The sequence below is a fragment of the Gorilla gorilla genome, chromosome 21 (assembly GCF_029281585.2).
Source record: "Gorilla gorilla gorilla isolate KB3781 chromosome 21, NHGRI_mGorGor1-v2.1_pri, whole genome shotgun sequence".
NCBI lineage: Eukaryota > Metazoa > Chordata > Mammalia > Primates > Hominidae > Gorilla > Gorilla gorilla.
In genome coordinates, this window is record NC_073245.2 from 58,791,640 (window position 1) to 58,816,423 (window position 24,784).

Here is a 24,784-nt window from a genome sequence, read left to right on the forward strand (position 1 = left end):
ACTCAGTAAATAGTGCTGTAATGAATGAACAAATTAATGAGTCTCTGTCTCGTCTCTTCTCTGTTTGCTCTGTGTCTCCCTTTCTGCCTCGCTCTCACTCTCGCTCTCTCTCCCCATGTGTCCTGCAGGTGTCTTGTGCCTGGAGGGCCTGCATCGCGATTGGTTAAGCAGGTCGCCCTTCTTGGCTTTGACAGCTTTGGAAGGGTTATTTGCAACGCCAGTGGAGAGGGAAAAGGCTGCAGGAGTCAGGAGCGGGAAGGGAGGAGCTGGTTCAGCAGGGGCCTTCCGGGGGAGGGAACATATTGCCAATGGCTGGGCCCTGCTGAAAGCTGGTGGGGTCCTCCCACTGCTACAGTCTTCCGCTTCTGTCTCCTTCCCAGCTGGCTGAGCACTGAGGCCCACCCCTGAGTCCTAGGGTGTGTCTGCTGCTTCTCTTCCCCAAAGATTCTGGGCACGAAGTGCGGTCCAGAGGGAGGGGGAAGTTCCTTGCCTCTGGAGCAAATTTTGGAAAGTAGTCACTAAGGCAGTGTTTCCTGAGATTGCCTAAGTGCAGGAATCATCCCAGAGTCTCTGCTAAATGTATGTTCCTGGTCCCACTCAGAAAGACCTATTCAGAGACTGGGGAGTGGGGTCAGGGTGCAGGAGTCCTGCATAGAGGCCTTGCCCGCCCCCTTGCGGCCCACCCACATCCCGGGGCCTCTGCTGGGAAATGCCCAGACTCACCATGTCTTTGACCAGCAAGTGTCCAGAGGCGAAGGCGATGGAGTTGGGGGGCGTTGAGACCGGGAGCATGAAGGCAAAGGAGCAGCCGACTGTGCCCGGAATCATCAGATACAGGGGGTGCACTCTCAGGCGGATGGCCTGGGCCAGGAAAAGGTGGGAGAGACCCGGAGAGAGACCAACGCAGAGCGACCACAGCAAGAGAGAGAGAGAGAGAGAGAGGCAGTTGGAAAGAGGGACGCAAAGACGTAGAGACAGAGAGACAAAGACATCCATAGAGATTGGCAGAGTGGCAGAGAACAACAGGGACAAGTGAGAAGAGAGAGTTAGAGAGACAGAGAGAGAAAGGCAGTCAGAAAGACACATGCACAGGCAGAAACAGACACAAGCAGGTAAGAAGAGAACCAGATCGAGAGAGAGGTGGAGAGAACATTCCCAGGGTTAGTGACATTCAAGGGCCACAGTGTGGTTTGATCAGGGATGGGCTGGGGTGATGTACCTAGAACACTCCTTCTCCAATGTGAGAGTGCAGAGAAGCACTTGGCGGGCTGGTTAAAGCCCACATGGCTGGCCCCACCTCACCCAGAATTGCTGATTCAGCAAGTCTGGGGTGGGATCCAAGAATCTGCATTCCTGACCTGTTCCCCCAGTGCTGCTGGTCTAAGGACTGTACACTGAGAACCAGGGCTTTAAAATACTTCCTCTGCCTGCTCCTTCCCTCAGCCAAACAATCTCAACCCAGAGTTGGCCTCTGGATACCTCTTGTTGGGGGCATCCCTGGATTTCAGTGAGAAAGAGAGCTCATGAGAGCATCTGTTGGCAGCTCTTCCAAATTTCTAAGACTGTGTGTATCAAACCCCCCCATGAGCTGGCCTCAGCTAGTGGGCCACCAGTTTGTCACCTCTCCTGCCTACAATTCATACTGATCACTTTTATGGCATTTTACTTAAATAGGATATTTTTGGGCCTTCTAGGGAATTTTTGCAACCCAAAGCATATTTATTTTCTCAAAAAGCTCTAAAATCACCCCCTTGCATGTAAAATGTTTTTTGATTTTGATGATAAGCAAAGTTTACAAGAATGTGTCATTTACAAGTGTCTTTTCCAGCAAAAGCTGCCCCTTACAGACCTGGCTGGGTTCTATGCTCCCTCTCCGTCCCCATACCCCCTATAATACTCTCATTTCTCTCAGTGACCAGGTCCCTCTGAGGACTCCCACCCCATACTGCTATAAAATGGTGAGCCACTTTGGAGGGCAATTTCCTCATCTCTAACAACATTTTAAATGCACACGCTCTTTGACCCAGCAATCTCAGTCACAGGAATTTCTCTAGATGTAATCAATGATGCATAGACAAGGCTCAGGTGACACGTCATTGTTGAGTAACAGCAAAGTCTGGAAATACCTATATTTCCATTGGGCAGAGAGATTGCTTAAATAAACCAACAACTGTCCATTTATAATGGAATATTCTCCAGTCATTGGAAAATAACACAGTGTATATCTGTGTTAAATAAATTGATGCATAAAATAAGCAAACAGAAACCAAAGACAAGGTGCTGCAGGTATGTGTGCCGGGGCATCACCGTTTGCATACAAAGCATTTACTTGCATCATTGATTTAATTTTATCAGCGTGGGTTACATTAAGGTAATTATATGGTCTGGTCTTTAATCTGTTTAAATATAAAACTATATTGATAGTTTCCTTTTAAAAACTCCTAGTATAAAAGCTACCTGATCATGTATATATTGTTCTTTTCATTCAATCATGGTTTCATTTTGCTATTTGCATTTCTTTTTACAGGAGATTGAATTATAGCTTTCTCTTCCCTTGCTCTCCTTATCTGGTTTTGGGGCCAGGGTTTTGCTAGCTATAAATTGAGTGGCCATGTCTATTTTTCTATGCTGGTGAACAGTTTGGGTGAGTTGGGAACTCTCTGTTCCTTGCAAATCTGCTAGCTCTCACCCAGCAAACCACCTGGGGCTGGTGATTTTGTTTTTGTTTTTGTTTTGAGACAGGATCTGGGTCTGTTGCCCAGGCACCTGCCACTAAGCCTGGCTACTTTTTGTATTTTTTGCAGAGATGAGGTCTCACCATGTTGCCCAGGCTAGTCTGAAACTCCTGAGCTCAAGCAATCTGCCTGCTTCAGCCTCCAAAAGTGCTGGGATTACAGGCATGAGTGGCAGAGCCCGGCCTGGGGCTGGTGATTTTTAGCCCAGGAGTCATCAGCTGGGTAGGGGGAAGGATTTGTTCCCCCCTGACGGGGATATTTGGGAATGCTAGGAGACATTTGGATTGTCATGATTTAGGGAGGCGCCACTTGTCTCTAGTGAGCAGAGCCCAGGGATGCCACTATACACCCTGTAGTACACAGATCAGCCCCATACAGAGAATGATCCAGCCCCAACTATCAACAGTGTTGAAACCCCTGCATTAGAGGGAGGCTACTGCTTTGCTTACCATTAGAATTTCTCCTATGGCCATTTGTTTACTCAGATTTTCTACTTCTTCTTCATCCAAAATTGGTAATTTACCTGTTCTAGAAAACTCTCCATGTCACCATGGGTTAATTTTCCCAGAAGAGAGAATTGGGAGCACTTTGAAAATATTTACTCTATGTATACATTTTTTGAAGGAAAACATCTAGTATTTAAAAAAATTGTACTGTGGTTCTGATACTTTCATGTATTTTGGAAAACAGCAATGGCAACTGTAGCCCCCAGTGAAGGTCCCTTGGCAGGGGGAAGATTTCTGAATGTGTGTTGCGGGAGGGGTGCTCCCCTCTTCCCCAGAAGGACCCTCACCAGCTCTGCCAGGACCGGCAGGAAGATGATGATGGTGGCCGTGTTGCTGGCAAACTCAGTGAAGAAGGCGATGACCACAGTGATGAGCAGCACAGCCAGGGCGGGGGGCACATTCTCCAGGGGGTGCAGCTGCCCACCAATCCATACAGACAGCCCCGATTCCTGCGGAGGTAAAGGCATTCCTTCATACCCCAGCCCATCCCCAGCTGCCGCCCCCCAGAGAGGGTTAGGATAGATCACAACAATGACAACCATACCCCTTCCCAGATGGGGAGACTGAGGTGCAGAGAGGGGAGGTGACGTGTCCAATGTCACACATTCGAGCCAAGGTCACACATCTGAGCCAGCAGCCTCTCTACTTCTCGAACTGCTCTCCACTCTATCTCGTACAGGCCAGGGACCCAAACCCCTGGGTCTCCAATAATCCATTTGGTTCTAGCACCCCTAAGCACCGATTTAAGTGGGAAAGGGAAATCAAACCAGACCCTCAGTAGTAAAACTTCTCATCCCTCCAGTGAAGGTTATTAATTACCCAAATAGTAATAATTACTTATATAAAATATTCATTATTTTTATAATTATTATTTAATAATATATTAATATGTATGAAATATATATACAAGACTTACTGTATCTCATATATAAAACATGTATCAGATATACATCAACTACAACACAATCAATGTAATTATCAATAATAATGGTATTTATATGCCTGTAATCCCAGCACTTTGGGAGGTTGAGGTAGGCAGATCACTTGAGGTCAGGAGTTCGAGACCAGGCCAGCCAACCTGGCGAAACCCTGCCTCTACTAAAAATGCAAAAATTACATGTGTGCCTGTAATCCTAGCTACTCGGGAGACTAAGGCACGAGAATCGCTTGAACCTGGGAGGGAGAGGTTTCAATGAGCCAACATCACGCCACTGCACTCCAGCCTGGGCGACAGAAACTCTGTCTCAAAAGCTATATATATATATGTATATGTATATATACACACATACAGTAATAAGGATAATTATTACAATGATAATAATACAAATATTAACGTTGCATTATTATTCATTGTCGTAAGAATCACCATTATTGAGGCTTTACAGGGGACCAGGCACCTGCAGGCATTAGCTCCTTGACTCCTCCCAACCATCCCAAAAGGTAAATATTGGTTCCTGTTTTACTGAGGAGGAACTTCAGCCTGAAAAAGTTTTTGTGACTTGCCCAGGATCCCTAAAAGTAGTGCCTGAGACACCCATCTACCTCCATAAGATGTGTGATTCTGCAAAGCTCCCCGCAAATCAGCATCTTCCTCTGGACCCACCAGTCTGTCACCTTGTCTGTAAATTAAGAGCAATGCCCAGTGCTGACTCCAGTCCTCCAGGACAGAGACGGGTAGAGAAGTTCACTGAGACTCCACTCGCCTGTCAGTGCTACAGAATTATTTGGGTGCTCTCTCTGCTGACTTCTCCAGAAGCTACCCTATTTACCAGTGTATAACATCTAGAATCCTCTTCCGCACCTCTGTCCTCTCACCATCAAATGCATCCTTAAATAACTGACCCAACACATCATTATAACCACAAAGCGGCAAAGCTGAGGATGTCAAAATATGCTCAATGCTGTCCCCTGGTGCAACTGTGATGCAGCAAGATCACAATAAAGCCACCGTTTGCTTAGACCTAGAACAAAGCTGTAGGTTTTGGAGCTGATCTAGGGCAGAGCTGGGTTAGCCCATTAACATTCAGAATCCAATGTATTGCTACCATAGCCCTTTTATCAACCCAGTATACCAAAGACACTTTATATATATATTTTTACTTTTAATAGAAAAGTCCCTGCTTACTCAGAACTTAAAAATTTCATAATCGATTCTAGAAGGCAGCACACAGGGCCAGGCGTGGTGGCTCACGCCTGTAACCCAGCACTTTTAGAGGCCAAGGTGGGCAGGTCGCTTGAGGTCAGGAGTGCGAGATCAGCCTGGCTAACATGGTGAAACCCCATCTCTACTAAAAAAAAATACAAAAATTAGCCAGGCGTGGTGGTGCATGCCTGTAATCCTAGCTACCCAGGAGGCTGAGGCAGGATAATCACTTAAACCAGGGAAGCGGAGGTTGCAGTGAGCTGAGATCACGCCACTGCACTCCAGTCTGGGTGACAGAGAGAGCGAGACTCCATCTCAAAAAAAAAAAAAAAAAAAATAGAATAGAGCATACAGTTTTTACATAAATAAAATAGTACACTTGCCCCTACAATTTGACTTAAAAGTTACCTTCAATGTAAGAATAATAAATGCTTAAAAATATTTGTCCCCAGAAGAGTCTTCGTGAAACTAAGGTGTTTCTGGTACACCTGCAGTTTGTCTGCTAGCCTGGGGAATACAGTAAGTGGCAGCGTGGAGGCCACAGCCCCTCCCCTGGCTGCAAGGAGTGCTGCAGGGAGAAAATGGGACCTCTGGTTTTTCCCATAGGCCACAGCTCTGGCAAAGAGTCTGACCTGACAGCTCTGTGAGCAATTAAACGGAGAGGGGCTAGAGAGAGGGAATATTAATGACTCGGGCAAGTGAGAAGCCAGGAGCTGCCCCGTAGCTGGGCCTCTGAGTGACCGGGCTTCCAGCCAGCATCCCCGCAGCCACACAGGCCTTGGCACAGCTCCAGCGCTGGAGGGAGGTCTGGCAGCTTCCTAAGAGAGGAAAACCCCTGTTGCGTAGGGTTCTACTGGGGACTCTAAAGGGACTTCACCTGCCCTTTCCCATTTTATTTATTTTTTTGAGACAGAGCCTCACATTGTCACCCAGGCTGGAGTGCAGTGACACAATTATAGCTCACTGCAGCCTCTATCTCCTGGGCTCAAGCAAGCCTCCCACCTCAGTGTCCTGAGTAGCTGAGGCTACAGGCACACAACACCATGTTTGGCTAAATTTTTTTTAAGTGATTTTTTTTGTAGAGACAGGGTCTTACTATGTTGCCCAGGCTGGTTTGAACCTCTGGGCTTAAGCGATACTCCTGCCTAGGCCTCCCAAAGTGCTGGGATTACAGGCATGAGCCACCATGCCCCAGACTCTTTCCCATATTCTTAGGAATTGGAAGCTTTGTTTCCTTGGAAACACACAGCCCCACAGTATTCCCAGGGACTCCAGGGACCAGCAACAGCCAAGGTCAGAGGTGGCATGGCCAGAAGGTGAAGAGAAGGGGCTCTGGAGTCAGACTGAGTTTGCTTCCCAGCTTAATCTTTTCTAGCTGTCACTTAACTTCCTAGGCAAGTCACTTAACCTCTCTGTGCTAAAATTTCCTTATCTGTAAACAAGGGATAATGATAGTGCCTGTCCCAGAAGGTTATTGTTGGGACAAAAGGAGTGAATCTATAAAGGGCCTAGGAAAGTGGCTGGGCGCTTGGTTAGTGCCTGCCATAACCAGTAGCATGAAGTCACAAGATGCCTGAAGTGGTGGAATTCAGAAATCACCCAGCACAGTGGTTGTCAAATTATGTTCCTTAGTGGCCTTGAAGATGACCAGAAGTACCCAAGGCCACCTTGCAAAGATGGGAGGTGGGGAGATGGAGTTGGTACAGTGATGTTTCCCTCTTCCTCCTGTTTTCTTACTTCAACCAGGTCCTCTCTTCTTGGTGTCTTTGATATACAGTAGAGGAGCATCTCATAAGGAGGTTTGTTATGGCATAAGTTCAATATTTGAAGTCAAAATCTCCTGTGGCCAAAATACCCTTGAAAATCTTTTAAAAGGCTTTATAAAACACAACGGGCTCAGCTGTGTGCATACAACTTTGTATAATAATTCCTAGGTAAAGAGACCAGCGAATTTGATTGAAGGAAGGAAAAAAGACAAGGCTTTATGTACATGTATAAACATTCAAACCACTGCACCATTTACAAGCTGTGTGACCTTGGGCAAATTAATTAACATCTCTGTTCCTTGATTTCTTTAAGCGATTGCAGTAAGGATTAAATAAGTGCACACGAAACACTCTCTGTACTTAGTAAGCACTGAATATGATCTATCATTTAATTTAACAAAGCAATATAGTGCTTACTCTGTGCTGGGCACTCTTCTAAGTAATTTGTAAATATTACTTAATCTTCATAGCAACCTCATGGAATACAGACTACAGATGCTCCTTGACTTACAGTGGAGTTATGTCTCAATAAGCCCATCACGAATTGAGAATATTGAAGTAGAAAATGCATGTAATACACCTAACCTACCTGTTCACATCATAACTTAGCCCAGCCTACCTTAAATGTGCTCAGGACACTGACATTAGCCTACATTTGGGCAAAATCATCTGGCAATGCTATACACTGTAGAATATCTGTTGTTTACTCTTATAATTGCTCAGCATCTACAAGAGAGTATCCTACCACATATCACAGCCTGGGAAAAGATCAAAATTCGAGATTCTAAGTACCCTTTCTACTGAATGCATATCACTCTTTCACCATTGCAAAGCTGAAAAATCGTATGTCGAATCGTTGTGAAGTCAGGAACCATCTGTACAATTATCTCCATTTTATGGTTGAAGAAACTGAAGCACGAAAAAGCTCAGTGATTTGCCCAAATAAATAATATGACGTGCCCTAGTAAGATTCAGAATCTGGATCTTAGTCATGTCATTAGGCTTGTCTGTCCGATAAAATGAGGGTAATAATAACTGTATTAGTCCATTCTCGCTCTTCTAATAAAGACATACCCGGGTGTGGGTAATTTATGAAGGAAAGAGGCTTGATTGACTCACAATTCAGCATGGCTGGGGAGGCCTTAGGAAACTTACAATCATGGTGGAAGTGGAAGCAAACACGTCCTTCTTCACATGGTGGCAGCAAGAAGTGCCGAGCAAAAGGGTGAAAAGCCCCTTAACAAAATCATCAGATCTCTTGAGAACTCACTCATTGTCACAAGAACAGCATGAGGGTAACCACCCCCATGATTAAATTGCTTCCCACCAGGTCCCATGACATGTGGGGATTATGGGAACTACACAATTCAGGATGAGATTTGGGTGGGGACACAGCCAAACTATGTCAATAATAAAGATGACAGATTTCTGGCAGAAAATGAGGAATGGGGAGAATACACATTTTCTCCTTACCTCTATCACCGCAACATATTTGTAAGTCAGTTTGTTGTGGCAACAGAATAAGATCAACCTTTCCTCAATGAGTTAATGCAATAATAACAGTAATAATAATAGTGAAGATGAGTGTGGCTCCTGGTTTGAGCACCCAGGGTATATCACCACTCTTCTGGGTACTTTCCATACATTATGTTAGCAATTCTCAAAGCAGCTCATCTTGTAGGTCATAGCAACAATGATGTGTTAAGCACCATTATGCACCCGGTGTCTTCTAGGTGCCTAGAACAGTGGTGGGTAAGACAGACATGGTCTCTGCCTGCCCTCATGGAGCTTCCATTCTAGTAAGAGACACAATCAATAAACATGCCCACAGGATCATTTGGGGGGTAGATGTGGTATATAGGAATAGGCAGGGTCATGAGAGGAAGAGGGACTCGGGTGGGAGGCTATTCTAAATGTGGGGGCTTGGGAGGGCATTTCTGAGGGACTGAGACCTGAGGAGTGAGGACTCAGAGCTCTCAGGATGAAAATTCAACAGAGAAAGGGAAGATGCAAAGGCTGTGGGGTGCATGTGAGTCTGATGTGGCTGAAGAAGGGGCCAAGGAGACTGGAGGGGTGTTAGGAGGGAAGAGAGGTAGGTGCCAATGTTGAGACCTCCATTGTCCCATACAGCTTTCTGTGTTGGCCAAGGGAAACCTTGGACTTGAGTTTAAGTCTATGCAGAGTCATGACTATACGGTTTTGTGACAGGAGAAAACTGTAGTGAGGACCCTAAGTGGGCTTAAGTGAGTTGCTGAGGCTCAGAGTAAGCACTACTTCCTGCCCTTCAGAACGAGCGCTGGGAGCCCACACACCCAGGCTCACCCTGGATTGCATCCAGGGACCTCCGATCCTCAGGAGGCTGCCAGGCTGTGTTCTGATGAGAGCGTGGGGCAGGGGCCAGGAACCAGGATGTGCCATAAGCATTCTGGTCGCTCCTGGGCCAGGCTGTGGCTGCCTGGGGAGAGGATGGTACGGCAGAGGCTGGGGAAAGGAACAGCTACTACACAAAGCCCCTGTTGAAGAGAAACTCCGGCCAGCTGCCCAGGGCTGGGCTCAGAGCCAGGGTGGCCTCTCAGCATGCCCAGCATCCCGCAGCCCAGCCTCCACTGAGAGCCAGTGCTCCCCACACCACTTCTGGAGCTTAGGGAAACCTCTGGATCAGGGTCATCTCATCCAGCCTCCTTCCTCTAGGCCAGGCTGGGCTCAGATCACTGAGGTAAATGGCACCATTTCCACCAAGTTGCTCAAGCCATGAACCTCCACATGATTCTTGATTTTGATTTTCCTTTTCCTCAGTATCTAACCATAATAACCAACTGTGCTGGGCTGTGTTCTCATTTCTCTGCATATATTGACTCTCTTAATATCATGGCAACTTTACCAGGTGGGTGCCATTGTGATTCCAATTTTACAGATGAGGAAACTGAGGCCCAGAGAGGTTTAGTAACTTGACAAAGATCATACACCTAAGAAGTGGGAAATCTGTGATTCCAATCCAGATGGTCTGGTTCCATCGTACTGCAAGCTTCTTCAAGATCTGGATAACATGCCACTTCCTTCAGGAAGCCTTCCCTAAGACACCCCCAGCAGGAGGCAATAGCATAAGTCAGGTAGACATGAGTTCAAATCTTAGCTCTGCTACTAATGAGCTGTGTTACCCAGAACCAGTTACTTAACCTCTCTGGGTCTCAGGATTCCTAAAATGGAGACAAATAACAGTACTTTTGCTCATCTATTCCTTTGTTCCCTTTGAAGTCTGTATCGTTATTTATGTGTTTTTTAGTTAATAAAGTAAAACATCTTTTATTTAAAAATGAGCAGCTATGTAGAGAGCCTGAATGTGCCACCCAGATCCCCATCAGTGGAGATCTTGTTGCCCCAGCTAAGGGAGTGCAGTCGGCTGTCTCAGATCCCAAAAGCAGCCTCACTTGAGGTCATACCTGCACCTGGGTCAGCTTGTGTCCCCAGACAGATGGATGCTGGGATACAAGGACTTGGCTATCTCTGATTACTCGGACTGCCTCTAAAGGTCATCTCAGCTCCAGTGCTCCTGTGAGGTTGGGTCTGCCTCCAGCTGCATTTCTCCCTCTGCACTCTCCTGCTTCCTTCCTCTCCCTTCCACAGTGACCCCAAGGGCACAACCTAATGAAGCTCATGCTTGTGAATCTCCATCCCAGAGTCTGCTTCCTGAAAGCCCAACCTGTAGAAACCATGGCATGAGGATTTATGAGCTGGTGTGCATGCAGTTTTTTGCATTTCTTATCGGCTATATGTATTGGGCAGTTATTCTTTAATTTTTTCCAGCAACCCTGTAGAGTAAGAACTTTGAGCCTCAATCTATGGATGAGAAAAATAGGAACCCAGAGAGGTTAAGAAACCTGCCTGACGTGTCCCAGCAAGGAGTGGTAGAGCCTAGATTGACCAGGTACTGAGATTCCCAAGCCTGGGCTTCTGCCCAGTGTACACGGTTAACAGGTGTCCAACATTGTAACTTCATTTGAAACTGAAAATTAAAATTGAATTAACAAGAGAAGCAGTAAAAGAAGTAATTTCAGCTTCCCTTAAACTTAATTTCAGATTGATTCTTAATTGGATGTGGTTTTTAATGCCTCGGTTTACAAGGCATTCAGGGGTGGGACAGAGCTCAGCCACATGAGCTTTGGCTTCAGATCCTGGCTCTAACAACATCTCCTGGCTGTGCAAATGTAGGCGAGCTATTTAGCCTCCTTTTGCCTCCGATTTCTCATCTTTAAAATGGAGACAGTGATAGTATCTGATTCAGTGGTGTTTATAAAGATCGACTGGGTCATATTCGATTCATGAAGCACTTCAAACAATGGCTGGCATGTGCAAGATTCTAGAGTGAACAATTTGGAGCCTGGACTCTGAAATCAGGGAGAGTTTGAACCCCAGCTCCCAAGCAGAATGCAATTGTAAGAATTTAAGAGAGTTGCTTAATTTTTCATGTCTCAATTTTCCTATCTGTAAAAGAGGCATAAAAACATTACCCAGCTCTTAGGGCTCGTGCGGCGATTCAGTGAGATAATCTGTGGTGACAGATGCTGGATGCTGACATTGCACGGCCTCTGAGCTGGGCTGGCTGACCCGCACTTGCACACCCGGGAGAGTGAGCACTTCCTGCAATTCTGCACTCCGTGCGCCTCATTTGCCCCACCCTGGTCCCAGCCCTGACTTCTGAGCTCACAAAGCCCTCTGGAATAACATTAATAATAACATCCATGAACTAATTAATATTACCATCTAGGACTTACATGAGAGTGGTTAAGAGCATAGACTCTAGAGCCGAACTGCCTGGATTCTAATCCTGACTCCATAGCTGTGTGACATTAGGTAAGGTACTTTATCTCTCTGTGTCTCAAGTTCTTTATCTAGAGAATGGGCATAATAATGGTATCTACCTTATAGCTTTGTTGGGAGGTTTAAATGAGTTAACGTGTAAAGCATGTTTTTTTCTTTTTCTTTTTTTTTTTTTTTTTTCTTAGAGACGAGGTCTGGCTCTGTCACCCAGGCTGGAGTACAATATTATGATCATGACTCCACTGTACTCCAGCCTAGGACCACCACACCTGGCTGATTTTTTTTAACCCCATCTCTACAAAAAAAAAAATACAAACGAAAATTAGCTGGGCTTGGGGAGGCATACCTGCAGTCCCAGCTACTTGGGAGGCTGAGGTGAGAGAATTGATTAAGCCCGGCAGGTTGAGGCTGCAGTGAGCTGTGTTGGCACCACTGCACTCCAACCTGGGTGACAGAGTGAAACTCTGTCTCAAAAAAAGAGAGAGAAAAAAAAAGAGAGAGGGTCTCACTATATTGCCCAGGCTGATCTTGGACTCCTGGCCTCAAGCCATCCTTCCACCTCCACAAGCATGTTGAACAGTGTCTGGCATTGGGTGAGCGCAATATGTTGTTATCCCTCTGAAGTCACAGAGCCCTCGAGTCCTAGTATTATTAGTATTAGTATTATATTAATATTTTGCCCATCATGAGCTCCTTAAGGATCCAGGTCATAACTCATTCCTCTCTTTCTCTGTAGCACCAGGAATGAACTATGATCATCTCAGTTTGGCAAGTGAGGAAACTGGCTGTGCCCCCAGGGCCCGTGCAGCTCACCTGCTCTGATCCTGGTGCTGCAGCCAGCACTGGGACCCGCCCACACCTGCCTCCCACTGTTCCTGCTGGTTGGGGGAGCCAGGGGGTCTTACCTCACAGCCTTTGGCCATGGCGAAGCCCCCTCCCAGGAGAAGGATGATGTTCCAGGGCACTGTCTCCTGGGCCTTCTTCCAGGTCAGCAAGGGCTCTGTCTCTGTGTTGGGAGCTGGGCAGAGAGAGGGATTCAGCACACACTCAGGGCCGCTCAGCCTGAGGCAGAGGCCACCAGCCCTGCAGCCCCATCTTACCGGGGACACTCAGGGGTCCCCAGGAAGCCAAAGTGCAGATCCAGCATTTGACTTGGAGCTTTAGGGAGAGAGTGCACGGGCATCATGATAGGTGGAGCTGCTCTATTCCCAGTGAAAATAATTTTCATGGTTCCCACAGCTTGGGAGTTTTTGGAAACTCCACATGCAGGACATCACTTAACTCTCCCAACAGCCCTTGGGCACAAGTGCTATTTTTACCCTCATTTATAAGAGAAAAGGCTTTCTTTGTACTGGAACATGTACAGAGAGGAAAGAAAAAGAGGAAGGAAATTTAGAAAAATAGAAACAAAGGGTATTTTTGAGCCCCGAAATGATGGGATGATTTTTATTTCCTCGAAAGTGGCAGCGCTGCAGTGGTGAGGACAGTGGGCGGGGGAGTCGACAAACTTTCTGCAGGGGGTTAGCGAGTGAATCATTGAGGCTTTGCAGGCCACACAGTCTCTGTTGTCACTACTCCGTCGTTGTAGCATGAAAACAGCCAGAGACCATACCTAAACATGTGGGCATGGTTGTAAATAAAACTCTATTTACAAAAGCAGGTGGTGGGTTGGACCTGGCACGTGGCTGGTAGTGTGACATCCCTGGGTTGGGGGCATAGGCTTGGAGACAGACCCTCCTCAGTCTTGGCTTACTGCATGCCCTTGACAAGTGACTTTGCCTCCCTGAGCCCCATTTCCTCAGCCGGCACATGGCACAGTTACAGAACCGGGGGGTCCCTGTGAACACGAACCAGGACAATGATGCATCTGCAGGGAGATGAGGCATTTCCAGTTAGCTGATAGTTGCATCCACAGGGTCTAGAACAGTGCCTGACACCTGATGGTTACTCCGTAAATATTTGTCAAATAATGTACATGACACACTTAGACCCACGCCTGGTGCAGGGTAATCACTCCTGAAATAGGACTTTTCTTGGCAGGCTGTGACCAGGGAAGCAGGGAGGATGGGTCTGACTCCTTTAAGGCAGTTTACCATCTCCCAGGACACTTCCTGGTCAAGCAGTTATGGAAATTTTGCTTCTCCTTTTGAGCTTTTTCCAAACGTTACACAGTGGTTTACCTAAAACAAGATTTTATAGTCAGGAAATAAAGATAATAAAAGCTACTTAATAAAATCCTTCTACCAGCAAGCATGCAGTCCACAAGTGTATGCAGCCCGCAGGTGTATGCAGTCCACAGGTGCATACCGCCCACAGGTGTATGCAGTCCACAGGTGCATGCAGTCCACAGGTGCATGCAGCCCACAGGTGTATGCAGCCCACAGGTGTATGAAACCCACAGGTGTATGCAGCCCACAGATGTATGCAGCCCACAGGTGTATGTAATCCACAGGTGTATGCAGCCCATAGATGTATCAGTCCACAGGTGTATGCAGCCCACAGATGTATGTAGCCCACAGGTGCATGCAGCCCATGGTGTCTACATGCAGTGCAGGTGTCATATACCTTGAGGGAATTCTTGGGCCAAATGCAACATACACTTAAGCCCAGAACTGGATGAGGTAACCAGACATGGCAGGTGGCCCAGCCCTCTGCCTTCAGATGATAAAATATCATTTCATTAAAGAAGTACAAGAAGTCTGAAAAAGTGAAGCGACTCACCCCACGCAGCAGGTAAGGGTGGATGGGACCGGGGAAGGAAGAAGGCCTTGAGCAGGGTCCCATGTAATGCAGATTAAATGGCGAGTGCATATCAGACTGTCTGTCACATGCCAAGTGCTCAGTTAATGTTAGCTACCATGGTTTTTATTGTTTTCCCATCCAACCATGCCTTTGCTGCTATTTCTCATAAGCACAATCTCTGACTATGTGGATTTCCCACTGCAGCTCAACCTGATACCAGCCGACTGTCTACAGCAGTAGCTAAAGGCACAAGCTTTGAACTAGACTTGAATCCTAGCTCTGCTGTGCCCCAACTGTGTGATTTGGGCCAGTGTCACTACCTTTCTGAGCCTCGATTTCCTCTTCTGCAAAATGGGGTAACAGCACTTCCCTCGGAGACTTACTGGAAAGAAGAAATGGTCCCCCTGTGCAAAGGACTCATCCCAGGGCTTTGCACAGAGCAAGTCCTTGGCTATTTATTTATTTATTTATTTTTTATTTTTATTTATTTATTTTTTTGAGATGGAGTCTCGTCTCTGTCGCCCAGGCTGGAGTGCAGTGGCACGATCTCGGCTCACTGCAAACTCCGCCTAATTTTTTGTATTTTTTTTTAGTAGAGACAGGGTTTCACCGTGTTCTCCAGGATGGTCTCGATCTCCTGACCTCATGATCCGCCCGCCTCAGCCTCCCAAAGTGCTGGGATTGCAGGCGTGAGCCACCACACCCGGTCAGTCCTTGGCTATTTATTTAGCAAATATATATTGAGTACCTGCTATGTGTCAAACACTCTTCTGGGCTCTCAGGATACAGAAATGGTCAAAACAGAGAAAATTTGTCTCCTTGGAGAACTTATATTCCAGGGGGGAAGTCAGGTGATAAACAAATAAATATACTGGCCGGGCATGGTGGTTCACGCCTGTAATCCCAGCACTTTGGGAGGACAAGGTGGGCGGGTCACCTGAGGTCAGGAGTTAAAGACCAGCCTGGCCATCATGGTGAAACCCCATCTCTACTAAAAATACAAAAATTAGCCAGGCATGGTGGCGGGTGCCTATAATCCCAGCTACTTGGGAGGTTGAGGCATGAGAATCGCTTGAACCCGGGAGGCAGAAGTTGCAGTGAGCCGAGATTGTGTGGCTGCACTCCAGCCTGGGCAACAGAGCAAGACCCTGTCTTAAAAAATAAATAAATAATGCCAAGAAATTTCATGTGCTATGAAGAAAAATAAAATAAAGTAAAGGAATAAAGAGTAACACAGGAAGACGCTTTTCTAGATGGTGCAGTGAGGGAAGGTTTCTCAGGAGGTGGCATTTGGACAGAGCCCTGAATGAAGTGATGGAGTGAGTCACGAAGATCCCTAGAGGAACGGCTAGTTGGCAAAGAGGAAAGAGAAGTCGTCATCATCATCATCATCATCATCATCATCATCATCATCAACTACTTTTCCACCACAAGCACACAGTAGGTACTCAGTCAATATTTGAATGACCACAAAGGGTGAGAAATGCAAGTGCAACTCACACACAAAAGAATAGTGGGGTGAGTATAAGAAGAAAATCAAGGCTGGCTTGAATGCCTGGTTCTATGTCCTGTCTCTCTCTTTCTCTTTTTCTCTTTGTCTCTTTTTCTCTCTCTCCCCCTTGATTTTTCTTTTTTTTCTTGAGACAGGGTCTCACTCTGTTGCCCAGGCTGGACTGCAGTGGCACCATCACGGCTCACTGCAACCTTGAACTCCTCAATCTTCCTGCCTCAGCCTCCCGAGTAGCTGGATACTACAGGTGTGTGCCACCACACAGGCTAATTTCTTAAATTTTTGTAGACAGGCTCTTGTTATGTGGCCCAGGCTCTTCTTGAACTCCTGACCTCAAGCAATCCTCCTGCCTCAGCCTTCCAAAGTACTGGGACTAGAGGTGTGAGCCACCACACCTGGCCCTGACTCTTTTTAATGAGCAGGGTGACCTTAAACAAGTCACTTTCTCACTATGGAAACTTACTGACCAAAATATAAGACTCCACAAAAGTCTTTAGTGTTAAATACCAGAAAGTATCACATCAGCCAAGTCTGCACAGGGTCACTGGTGGCCAAAGGACAGGCAGTGCTCATGGAGTTCCCTCCCCACCCACTGGGCAATGCTGGAAACTCCAGTTCAAAGACCCCTGGGCTAAGGGCACACATTGGCATTCCATGGACCAGACTCAACACACGTGTTTTAGTGCTACTGTTGCTGGCCCACATAGTATTTGTTTTTCAACTTGAATGAGTTGCCAATATTTAAAACCAGGGAGATTCCACATAAAAATCTAGATTTTTGGCTTCTTTTGAAAAATCAGCGAATCTGACTAAACTAGTTCTGTTCTCCTGCATGGGCACAATCAGTGGAAGCTAAGTAATATCTGCCCCCTTTAATTTAAGTGGGGATTGGCTCACCAATTTTCCACAGACCCTGCCTTGCCACGAGACTGAGGCACTCATCACTACTCTTTTTTTTTTGAGACAGAGTCTTACTCTTTCAACCAGGCTGGAGTGCAGTGGCGTGATCTCAGCTCACTGCAACCTCCACCTCCCGGGTTCAAGCAATTCTTCTGCCTCAGCCTCCCAAGTAGCTGGGGTTACAGGTATGTGCCACCACACCCTGATAATTTTTGTATTTTTAGTAGAGACAGGGTTTCGCCATGTTGGCCAGGCTGCTCTCAGACTCGTGACCTCAGGTGATCCACCCACCTCAGCCTCCCAGAGTGCTGGGATTACAGGTGTGAGACACCGTGCCCAGCCTCTCACCACTTCTTACTGATCTCAGCTGTTGTCTCCCTTTGTATAATAAGGAAACTGCTCTCTGTTTCAAAAATGGGAAAGGAAAGATTGACAAGGAGGGCCATGTGTTTCTTGAGACACATATTCCTGTACCCAATCTGCTGTATACAAATGTTACCTTCCATCTGGAGAAAAATATAGGTCAAATATATATAAATATATATATATAATAGATTATATATTTATAAAACATATAAATATATATATTATATATAAAATAAGTGTTACCTCCTTGTAGGCAGTTGAGTTTGTAACCCCTGATCTGTAAAGCCAGTAAAAGCCAGAGGTGGAAGGCATCTAAGGGACTCCCTCATTTTCTAAGTGAGAAAGTAAGGCTCAGAGAATATAGGAGCTTCCCTGGGGTCACCCAGAAAATTAGTAGCAGAGCTGAGATGCCAGTCATCTATGTCATAGTGAGGTAGGAGGCAGGACTCACTCCAGGGTTGGGGCTTGGGAACCAGACCGAATTGAGGACCAGCTAAAACAGGTCCTGGGCGGAAGCAGCTTTCCATAAGACACGCCCACCAGTATACCATGTCAATCTACCATTGCCATGGCAACACCCAGAAGTTACCATCCCTTTTTACGGCAATGATTCAACAACCTAAAAGTTAACACCCTTATCCTAGAAATTTCTGCATGAACTACCCCTTAATTTACATATAATTAAAAGTGCATATAAATATGACTGCAGCACTGCCTCTGAGCTACTACTCTGGGCACACTGCCTATGAGGTAGCCCCACTCCACAAGGAGCAGAACCTCTGCTGCTGCTGTGCACTGCCGCATCAATAAAAGTTGCTGTCTAAAACCACTGGCTTGCCCTGCAATTCCTTCCTGGGTGAAGAAGCCAAGAACCCTCCCAGACTAAGCCCCAAGGGCTCGCCTGCCCTGCAACAATAGTGCCTTCTCCATGGCCCCAGCTGAGAGAAAGCCCTGGGCATTGTGAGTTCACCCCCAGGTGCCAGAACCATGGATGGGCACCTGACCAAGGGCAGCTGATCCATAGGCTGGCCAGGGATCTACGAGGCTGTGAAGTAGCCTTGTGGAAGGAGATCTGCCCAAGAAGAACAAGCTGGACCAACCCGACTCTTACTCTCAGATGCAGCAATGGGAAACAGAGACCCACTGGGCGAAGAGAAGTGACACCTGAAGGTGAAAGAATGAACAGAGAGGTTGTATGACACACAGGGGCATGACTGGGCTGAAGTTGGGTGAGGAAGCAGAAGCCAGGAGGAAACAGATACTGTGAGGACACAAAGGCTCCAGGGAAGCAGAGGCTCAAGGCATCAGATGGACACCATGAGGAAGTGGCTGCCACCAGGGGGAAGAAGCTAGGAAGGAGCAGAAAGTATGAGGGGCGATGCCACAGGGAATAGAAAACATGAGGAAGTGGAGTTAGCAGAAGCCACCGGGGATCAGACACTATAAGGGAACAAAAGTAGAGACTAAAATGAAGCAGAAACTATAAAGGTGCAAAACCTAATAAGCAGCAGAAACCAGGAAAAGGTTAAGAAATTGTATACAGAGGGAATGATGAGAACAGCCATTTGGAAGACTGACTAGAAAAGAAGCAGAGATGGAGAAAAGCTGAATCCTGTTCAACTGCAGAGTACACAGGCCCACAGCTAAGCCTCCTTAGACCCAGTTCCAGCCTCCCTGAGGTCCAGCTATGCTACAGGAACTGTCTATGGGTCGCACATGGTGGCTCATGCCTGTAGTCCCAACATTTCAGAAGGCAGAGACGGGAGGGTCACTTGAGGCTAGGAGTTCAAGACCAGCCTGGGTAATGTAGCGAGACCCCTGTTCCTACAAAAAAATTTTTTTTGAGACAGGGTTTCACTCTGTCACCCAGGCTGGAGTGCAGTGGGTGCCATCACAGCTCACTGCAGCTTTGACCTGCCAGGCTCAATTCACCCACCTCAGCCTTCCAAGTAGCTGGGACTACCAGGAATGCCTCACCACGCCCAGCTATTTTTTTTATTTTTTTATTTTTTGTAGAGATGGGGTTTCTCCATGTTGCCAGGCTGGTCTCAAACTCCTGGACTCAAGCAATCCACCCGCCTCAGCCTCCCAAAGTGCTGGGATTACAGGTGTGAGCTACCATGCCCAGCCTGCTACAATTTTTTTTTTTTTTTTTAATTAGCCAAGCTAGGTGGCTCACACCTGTAATCCCAGCTTCTTGGGAGTCTGAGGTGGGAGGTTCACTGGAGCCCAAGAGTTCGAGACTGCGCTGAGCTGTGATGGTGCTACTGCACCCCAGCCTGGGTGACAGAGTGAGACCCCATTAAAAAAAAAAGAAGAAGAAGAAAGAAAGAACTGTTTATGGAGCTTGTAAAATCCTCATCTTCCTACAGGACACATACACTATACTCCCCACACTCAAATGGCTGACTCTTCCATGGCTGGGGCTATCCTGAGTGACACTATTTTTCTCAACAATAGAAAATAGTTTGATTATGGTCCCTATTTCCTGACTCCGGAGGAGCTCATCCAACTGCCCCAGGTGGCAGCCTCAGGTGTTGGCGTCACCTTCTGGCAGACATCTGCTGGACACCGGAGGGAGTCGCAAGCTGGCAATCTGAAGGCCACAGTCTACGACATTTTGGTTAGAGGTACTCAGTGATTTTTAAAAAATGGAATCCGAATGCCTTTAGGCAGTTTTTCCTCAGTCCCCAACACTTCCTATACAGTTGAAACCCAGCTTGTGTTTTCCATGCGTGGCTCCTTGGGCAACCAAGGTGCAACTCCTGCTTTGGGCCAAGGGGTCATTTTTCTGCAAGGGACAAGAAAAATAAACATTTTTTGCTTTGTGGGCCAAGAGGCAAAATTGAGGCTATTGTGTAGGTACTTATATAACTAAAGAAAATAAATTTCCACAAATTCCTTAGGGGAAAGCAAAATTTGATACATGGACACTGAAATTTAGATTTCATGTAACTTTCACATGTCGTAAAATGTTTTTCTTTTGATTTTTTTTTCAACCATTTAAAAATCTGAAAACTGTGCTTAGCTCACAGGCTGTTCAAAAACAGACAGCAGGCTGGATTTGGTCTGAAGACTGTAGTTGCTAACCCCTGTCCTGGACTACCACCTGGGGCAGCCCTCAGTCCCCAGACAAGGCAATGGCTCAGACAGTGAAAGGAGAAGCAGGAAGGACCACGTGGTTAGTGCAGTGGGGGGCTCCAGGCCCTTGATGACCACACTCCATGCCGCAGTCCTCACTGAGCCCACCGAGACCCCAGCCTTGACCACCTTACCTTTGAAGTCAAACCACCACTTGAGAGAGGGCCTTTGAGACGGGAAGAAGAACAAGATGGTGACAATAGCCACACCGGTGACGGCATCAGAAAGAAACCTACAATGAGAAGGCCCCAAATCATGTGATCATGGGCATCTCAGCGGGCCGAGGTTTGGCAGAATTGTAAAGGAGGATTTGTGGAAGGGAATTAGGCCTGCTGTGAAGGGGCCATTGTTGGAGGCTGGGCCACTGGATTCTGTCCTGCAATGCACTCAGCATGGTGCAAAGCTCTTCGTTCACAGCTCCCTGGGGGCATTTAGATGCTGCTTGGGCTCAAGCAAATGCTTATCTTCCCAACTCAAGGACCCTACGAAGAGGGACTTGACCAAACAGGGGAGAATCCGAGGGCCGCAGAATATTGGAGTCCTTGGAACCCCTATAAATCACCCTCACCGGGACTCCTGTAAGAGCCCTGTCTTTGTTCAGCTTGTGCTTGAATCCCTCCTGGGATGGGCAGCTCACTGCATTGAGATACAGCCCACTCACACCAGTGGAACCCAGATTGACCCAGCCTCTTGGCCCCTCAAAACCTAACTGTCATGTTTCAAGCATCCACAATGTGTCCTTTAGGGGAGCTTTGTACACATTAAGCCCTCGGGGCAGGCACTTTCCATTTCAGGTGGAGAATCAGAGGGTCAAAGAGCAGAAACAACTTGTTCAAGGGCAGACCCTGAGCAAGTCATTTTGTTAAACTGACATACAAATACAACCAAGATACCCTGTAAATTGTATTTTTAAAGTTTTTATTTGCAGCATTGGACACAATTCAATAAGGAATTGGTTAAATAAATTGAAGTGCTCCCATTCTGTAGACCCTGGCCTGAAACTCAGATTGTTCTGGCTCCAAGTTCAACAAAGCCTAGAGCTCACTGCTAACCAAAGCTCTTTCCACTCACACATTTCGAAAGGAGAGTATTCAAACCGACAAGAAGTTGGAAGAGATGGTCAATATCACTATCATCAGAGAAATGCAGATCAAAACACTAATGGTATACCATTCACTTGCCAACAGGCAAGACTTGAAAAGGAGAGTAAAACTGGTGAGGGTGTTGGGAACATATGCCCTTAGTGAAAGAATAAACTAGTTTAACCTCCTGGGGCATTTGGCAACATGTTTCCAATTTTACATGTAAATACCCTTTGATCCAGTTATCCTCCTTCTAGGAATTTAACCTTGAGAAGCAGTCGTACTTTTGTACACAGATTATGTGCAACGATGTTCATTACTGATAAGAGTAAAAAAAAATTGGAAGATTTTTGATAGACACATGTTTAAAGGAATTGTGTTCCATTCATATTATGAAGTACACTGCATCTGTTTAAAAAAAGATAAAAGATAATGTCAATCTCTATGTATTGACATAGAAACACAACCAAGACACCCTGTAAATTTTATTTTGAAAGTTTTGATTTGAAGCATTGAACACAATCCAATAAGGAATTGGTTAAATAAATCAAAGTGCTCCCATTCTGTAGAGTACTATGCAGTGTTTTAAAAGAATAAATTTGTGACCTGAGTCCAAGAAAATAAAATTAAAAAAAAAGAATGGAGTAAGTCCAAAATGGCAAGTTGTCCATGATCATACTATTATATTTTACAGTCTTTTGTTATATGTATACATATTTGTATGTGTGTATGTATGAAGATATGTGTGCATATCTGGAATGTCGTACACTAAACTGCTCATGGTGATCATCTCTGGGCAGTGGGACATAAAGTGGATAAAGAGCCACTAACTTTTCCTTTTTCAATTCAGCATTGTTTGAATTTTTATGAGTATGCATAACTTTTGAAATTCAATACAAAATTAAAAAGCGTATTACAAATAATATGTTGACGTGATCACATTTCTGTTAAAAAAAATCTTCTTTTAATAGGGTACTAAAAGCCAATTGGCATATGTTTCATTGAGGTGTAATTAACATGTAATAAAATGCACCCATTTTAAGGGTATAGTTTAACAAGTCTTGACAAATGTATGCAGTCCGATAACAGCATGATCACAATGTAGAACAGTTCTCAGATAGGCATTGTTTAAAAGTCAGGAAAGATGTATGTCAGAATTAGAGACTGAGATTTAGCTGATTTTCACATTTTCTGTATTGTTGAAATGCTTATAATGCCCATTTTGCATCTGAAAAAAATAAAGCATCTACATTTTAGAAAAATAAAAAAATGGTAAGAGCAACAAGAGCTTCATGGCTTCATGAAATTATATTGTCTCTTGCTTATAACAACCTTCAGGAGATCAGAATTTATGTCACCCATTTTACCAGGGAAGAGGTTGAGCCCAGAAGGTGAGATATCTGGATTGTGCACTGGGCAGTATGGTAGCCACAAGCCACATGTGGGCTAGTGGGCATTTGAAATATGGCAAGACCAAACTGACATGTGCTTTAAATGTAAAGCACACACCAGATTTTGATGATTTCACGTGAAAAAAAGAATGCAAACTATCTCACTAATAATTTATACATAAAATATATTATTCATATTAGTTTCATCTGTTTTTCACTTTTTTAATATAGCTACCAAAAAATTTAAAATACATATGTGGCTCACATTATATCTCTCTTGGATGGGGCTAACTGAAATAATCAGATTTCACCAAATCCAGCAGATACATCTCTATTTAATCATGTTCCCACTCACACCAGAATTTGACACAGTGCCCACTCACGCTTCTTAAAACACTCCCCTCTCTTGGCTTTTGCTGGTCCATAGCTCTAAGTTTTCCTTCTACCTCACTCACCATCTCTCTGTTTCTCTAGTAAATTCATTTTCCTTTCCCCAGCTCCCAAGTGCTGGGGTTCCTCATGGTCTATACTCTACTTAAACACTTTCCATAGCTGAGCCCATTGATTCCTACGGATTTAACTCCCAGATTTATACAATGACTCCCAGATTTATGTCTGCAACCTAAACATCTCCTCTAAGCTCCAGTCTTGCATATCTAACTGCCTATTGAGCTTAACAAGTCTAAACCAAGTCCAAAATAGAATTATGAATAAGCCATTCCCAGCCCCCTAAAAAATATTCTTCTCCAATTAACCACCATCCATGCAGGTACTCCTTTCATTCACACCCCCCAATTCAACCCAGCACAAGTCCCACATTTAACTTTGAATGATATCTTGACTGCTGCATTGCCATCGCTACCACCCTCACTCAAGCCATCCCCCAGACCAGGAGTCAGCAAATGTCTCCTGTAAAAAGCCACACAGTAAGTATTTTGGCTTTGCAGGCCACATGGTGTTTGTCTGGACTCACATTTGACATTGGAGTATGAAAGCAGCCATAGACAATATGTAATTGAATAGGTGTGGCTGTGTGTCAATAAAACTTTATTTGCAGACACTGAAATTTGAATTTCATGTAATTTTCGTGTATTACAAGACATTGTCTTTTGATTTTTCCGCAGCCATTTAAAAAATGTAAAATTCATTCAAAATCAAATGGCGGGCCAGATTTGGCCCAAAAAGACACGGGCCATCTAGATGATGTTATAGCTCCTAACTATTCTCCTCGTCTATATTTTTGCCCCCACTACCCATTTCCTAATGAATATAGCTAACAACTATTGAGTTCTTTTTATGAGCCATTTTAATCACTTGACATGTATTAACTCATTTATCTTTACAACAAGTCAATGAAAAAGGTACTATTATAATTTCATTTTACAGATTAGGAAACTGAGGCACAGAGAGGTTGAGTACCTTACAACCCTCCAATGGCTGCCCACTGCTCACAGAAAAAAAAAAAATCAAAATGCATAACATGCCCGAAAAGACACTCTGATCTGGCCCTCCCCTACCTTTCCTCACCCGCTTTCCTTCCTTCCCATCAGGCCTCGCTCCCATTGGGCTTTTCTCATTTTCTCAAACATGCTACGTTTGTTCTGACTCAGGCTTCAGCAGACATTCCCAGGGCATCTCCACTGCTTTCAACTGCAGTCTTCCTAAGCTTTGGCTCTTCCCAGAA

The 24,784-nt window shown here is 45.5% G+C and overlaps 1 protein-coding gene across 1 annotated transcript in view; it reads right to left on the reverse strand.

Annotated features, from left to right (window-relative positions):
• Positions 1 to 24,784, reverse strand: part of SLC13A3 (solute carrier family 13 member 3) — a 93,432-nt gene that overhangs the window by 4,853 nt on the left and 63,795 nt on the right. Inside the window, exons 9-12 of the mRNA XM_004062304.5 lie at positions 20,762 to 20,859; positions 12,874 to 12,986; positions 3,529 to 3,690; positions 724 to 861 (exon numbers count right to left, since the gene is read on the reverse strand). Coding sequence (XP_004062352.1) covers positions 724 to 861; positions 3,529 to 3,690; positions 12,874 to 12,986; positions 20,762 to 20,859 — 511 coding nt within the window. The remainder of the gene's footprint in view (positions 1 to 723; positions 862 to 3,528; positions 3,691 to 12,873; positions 12,987 to 20,761; positions 20,860 to 24,784) is intronic.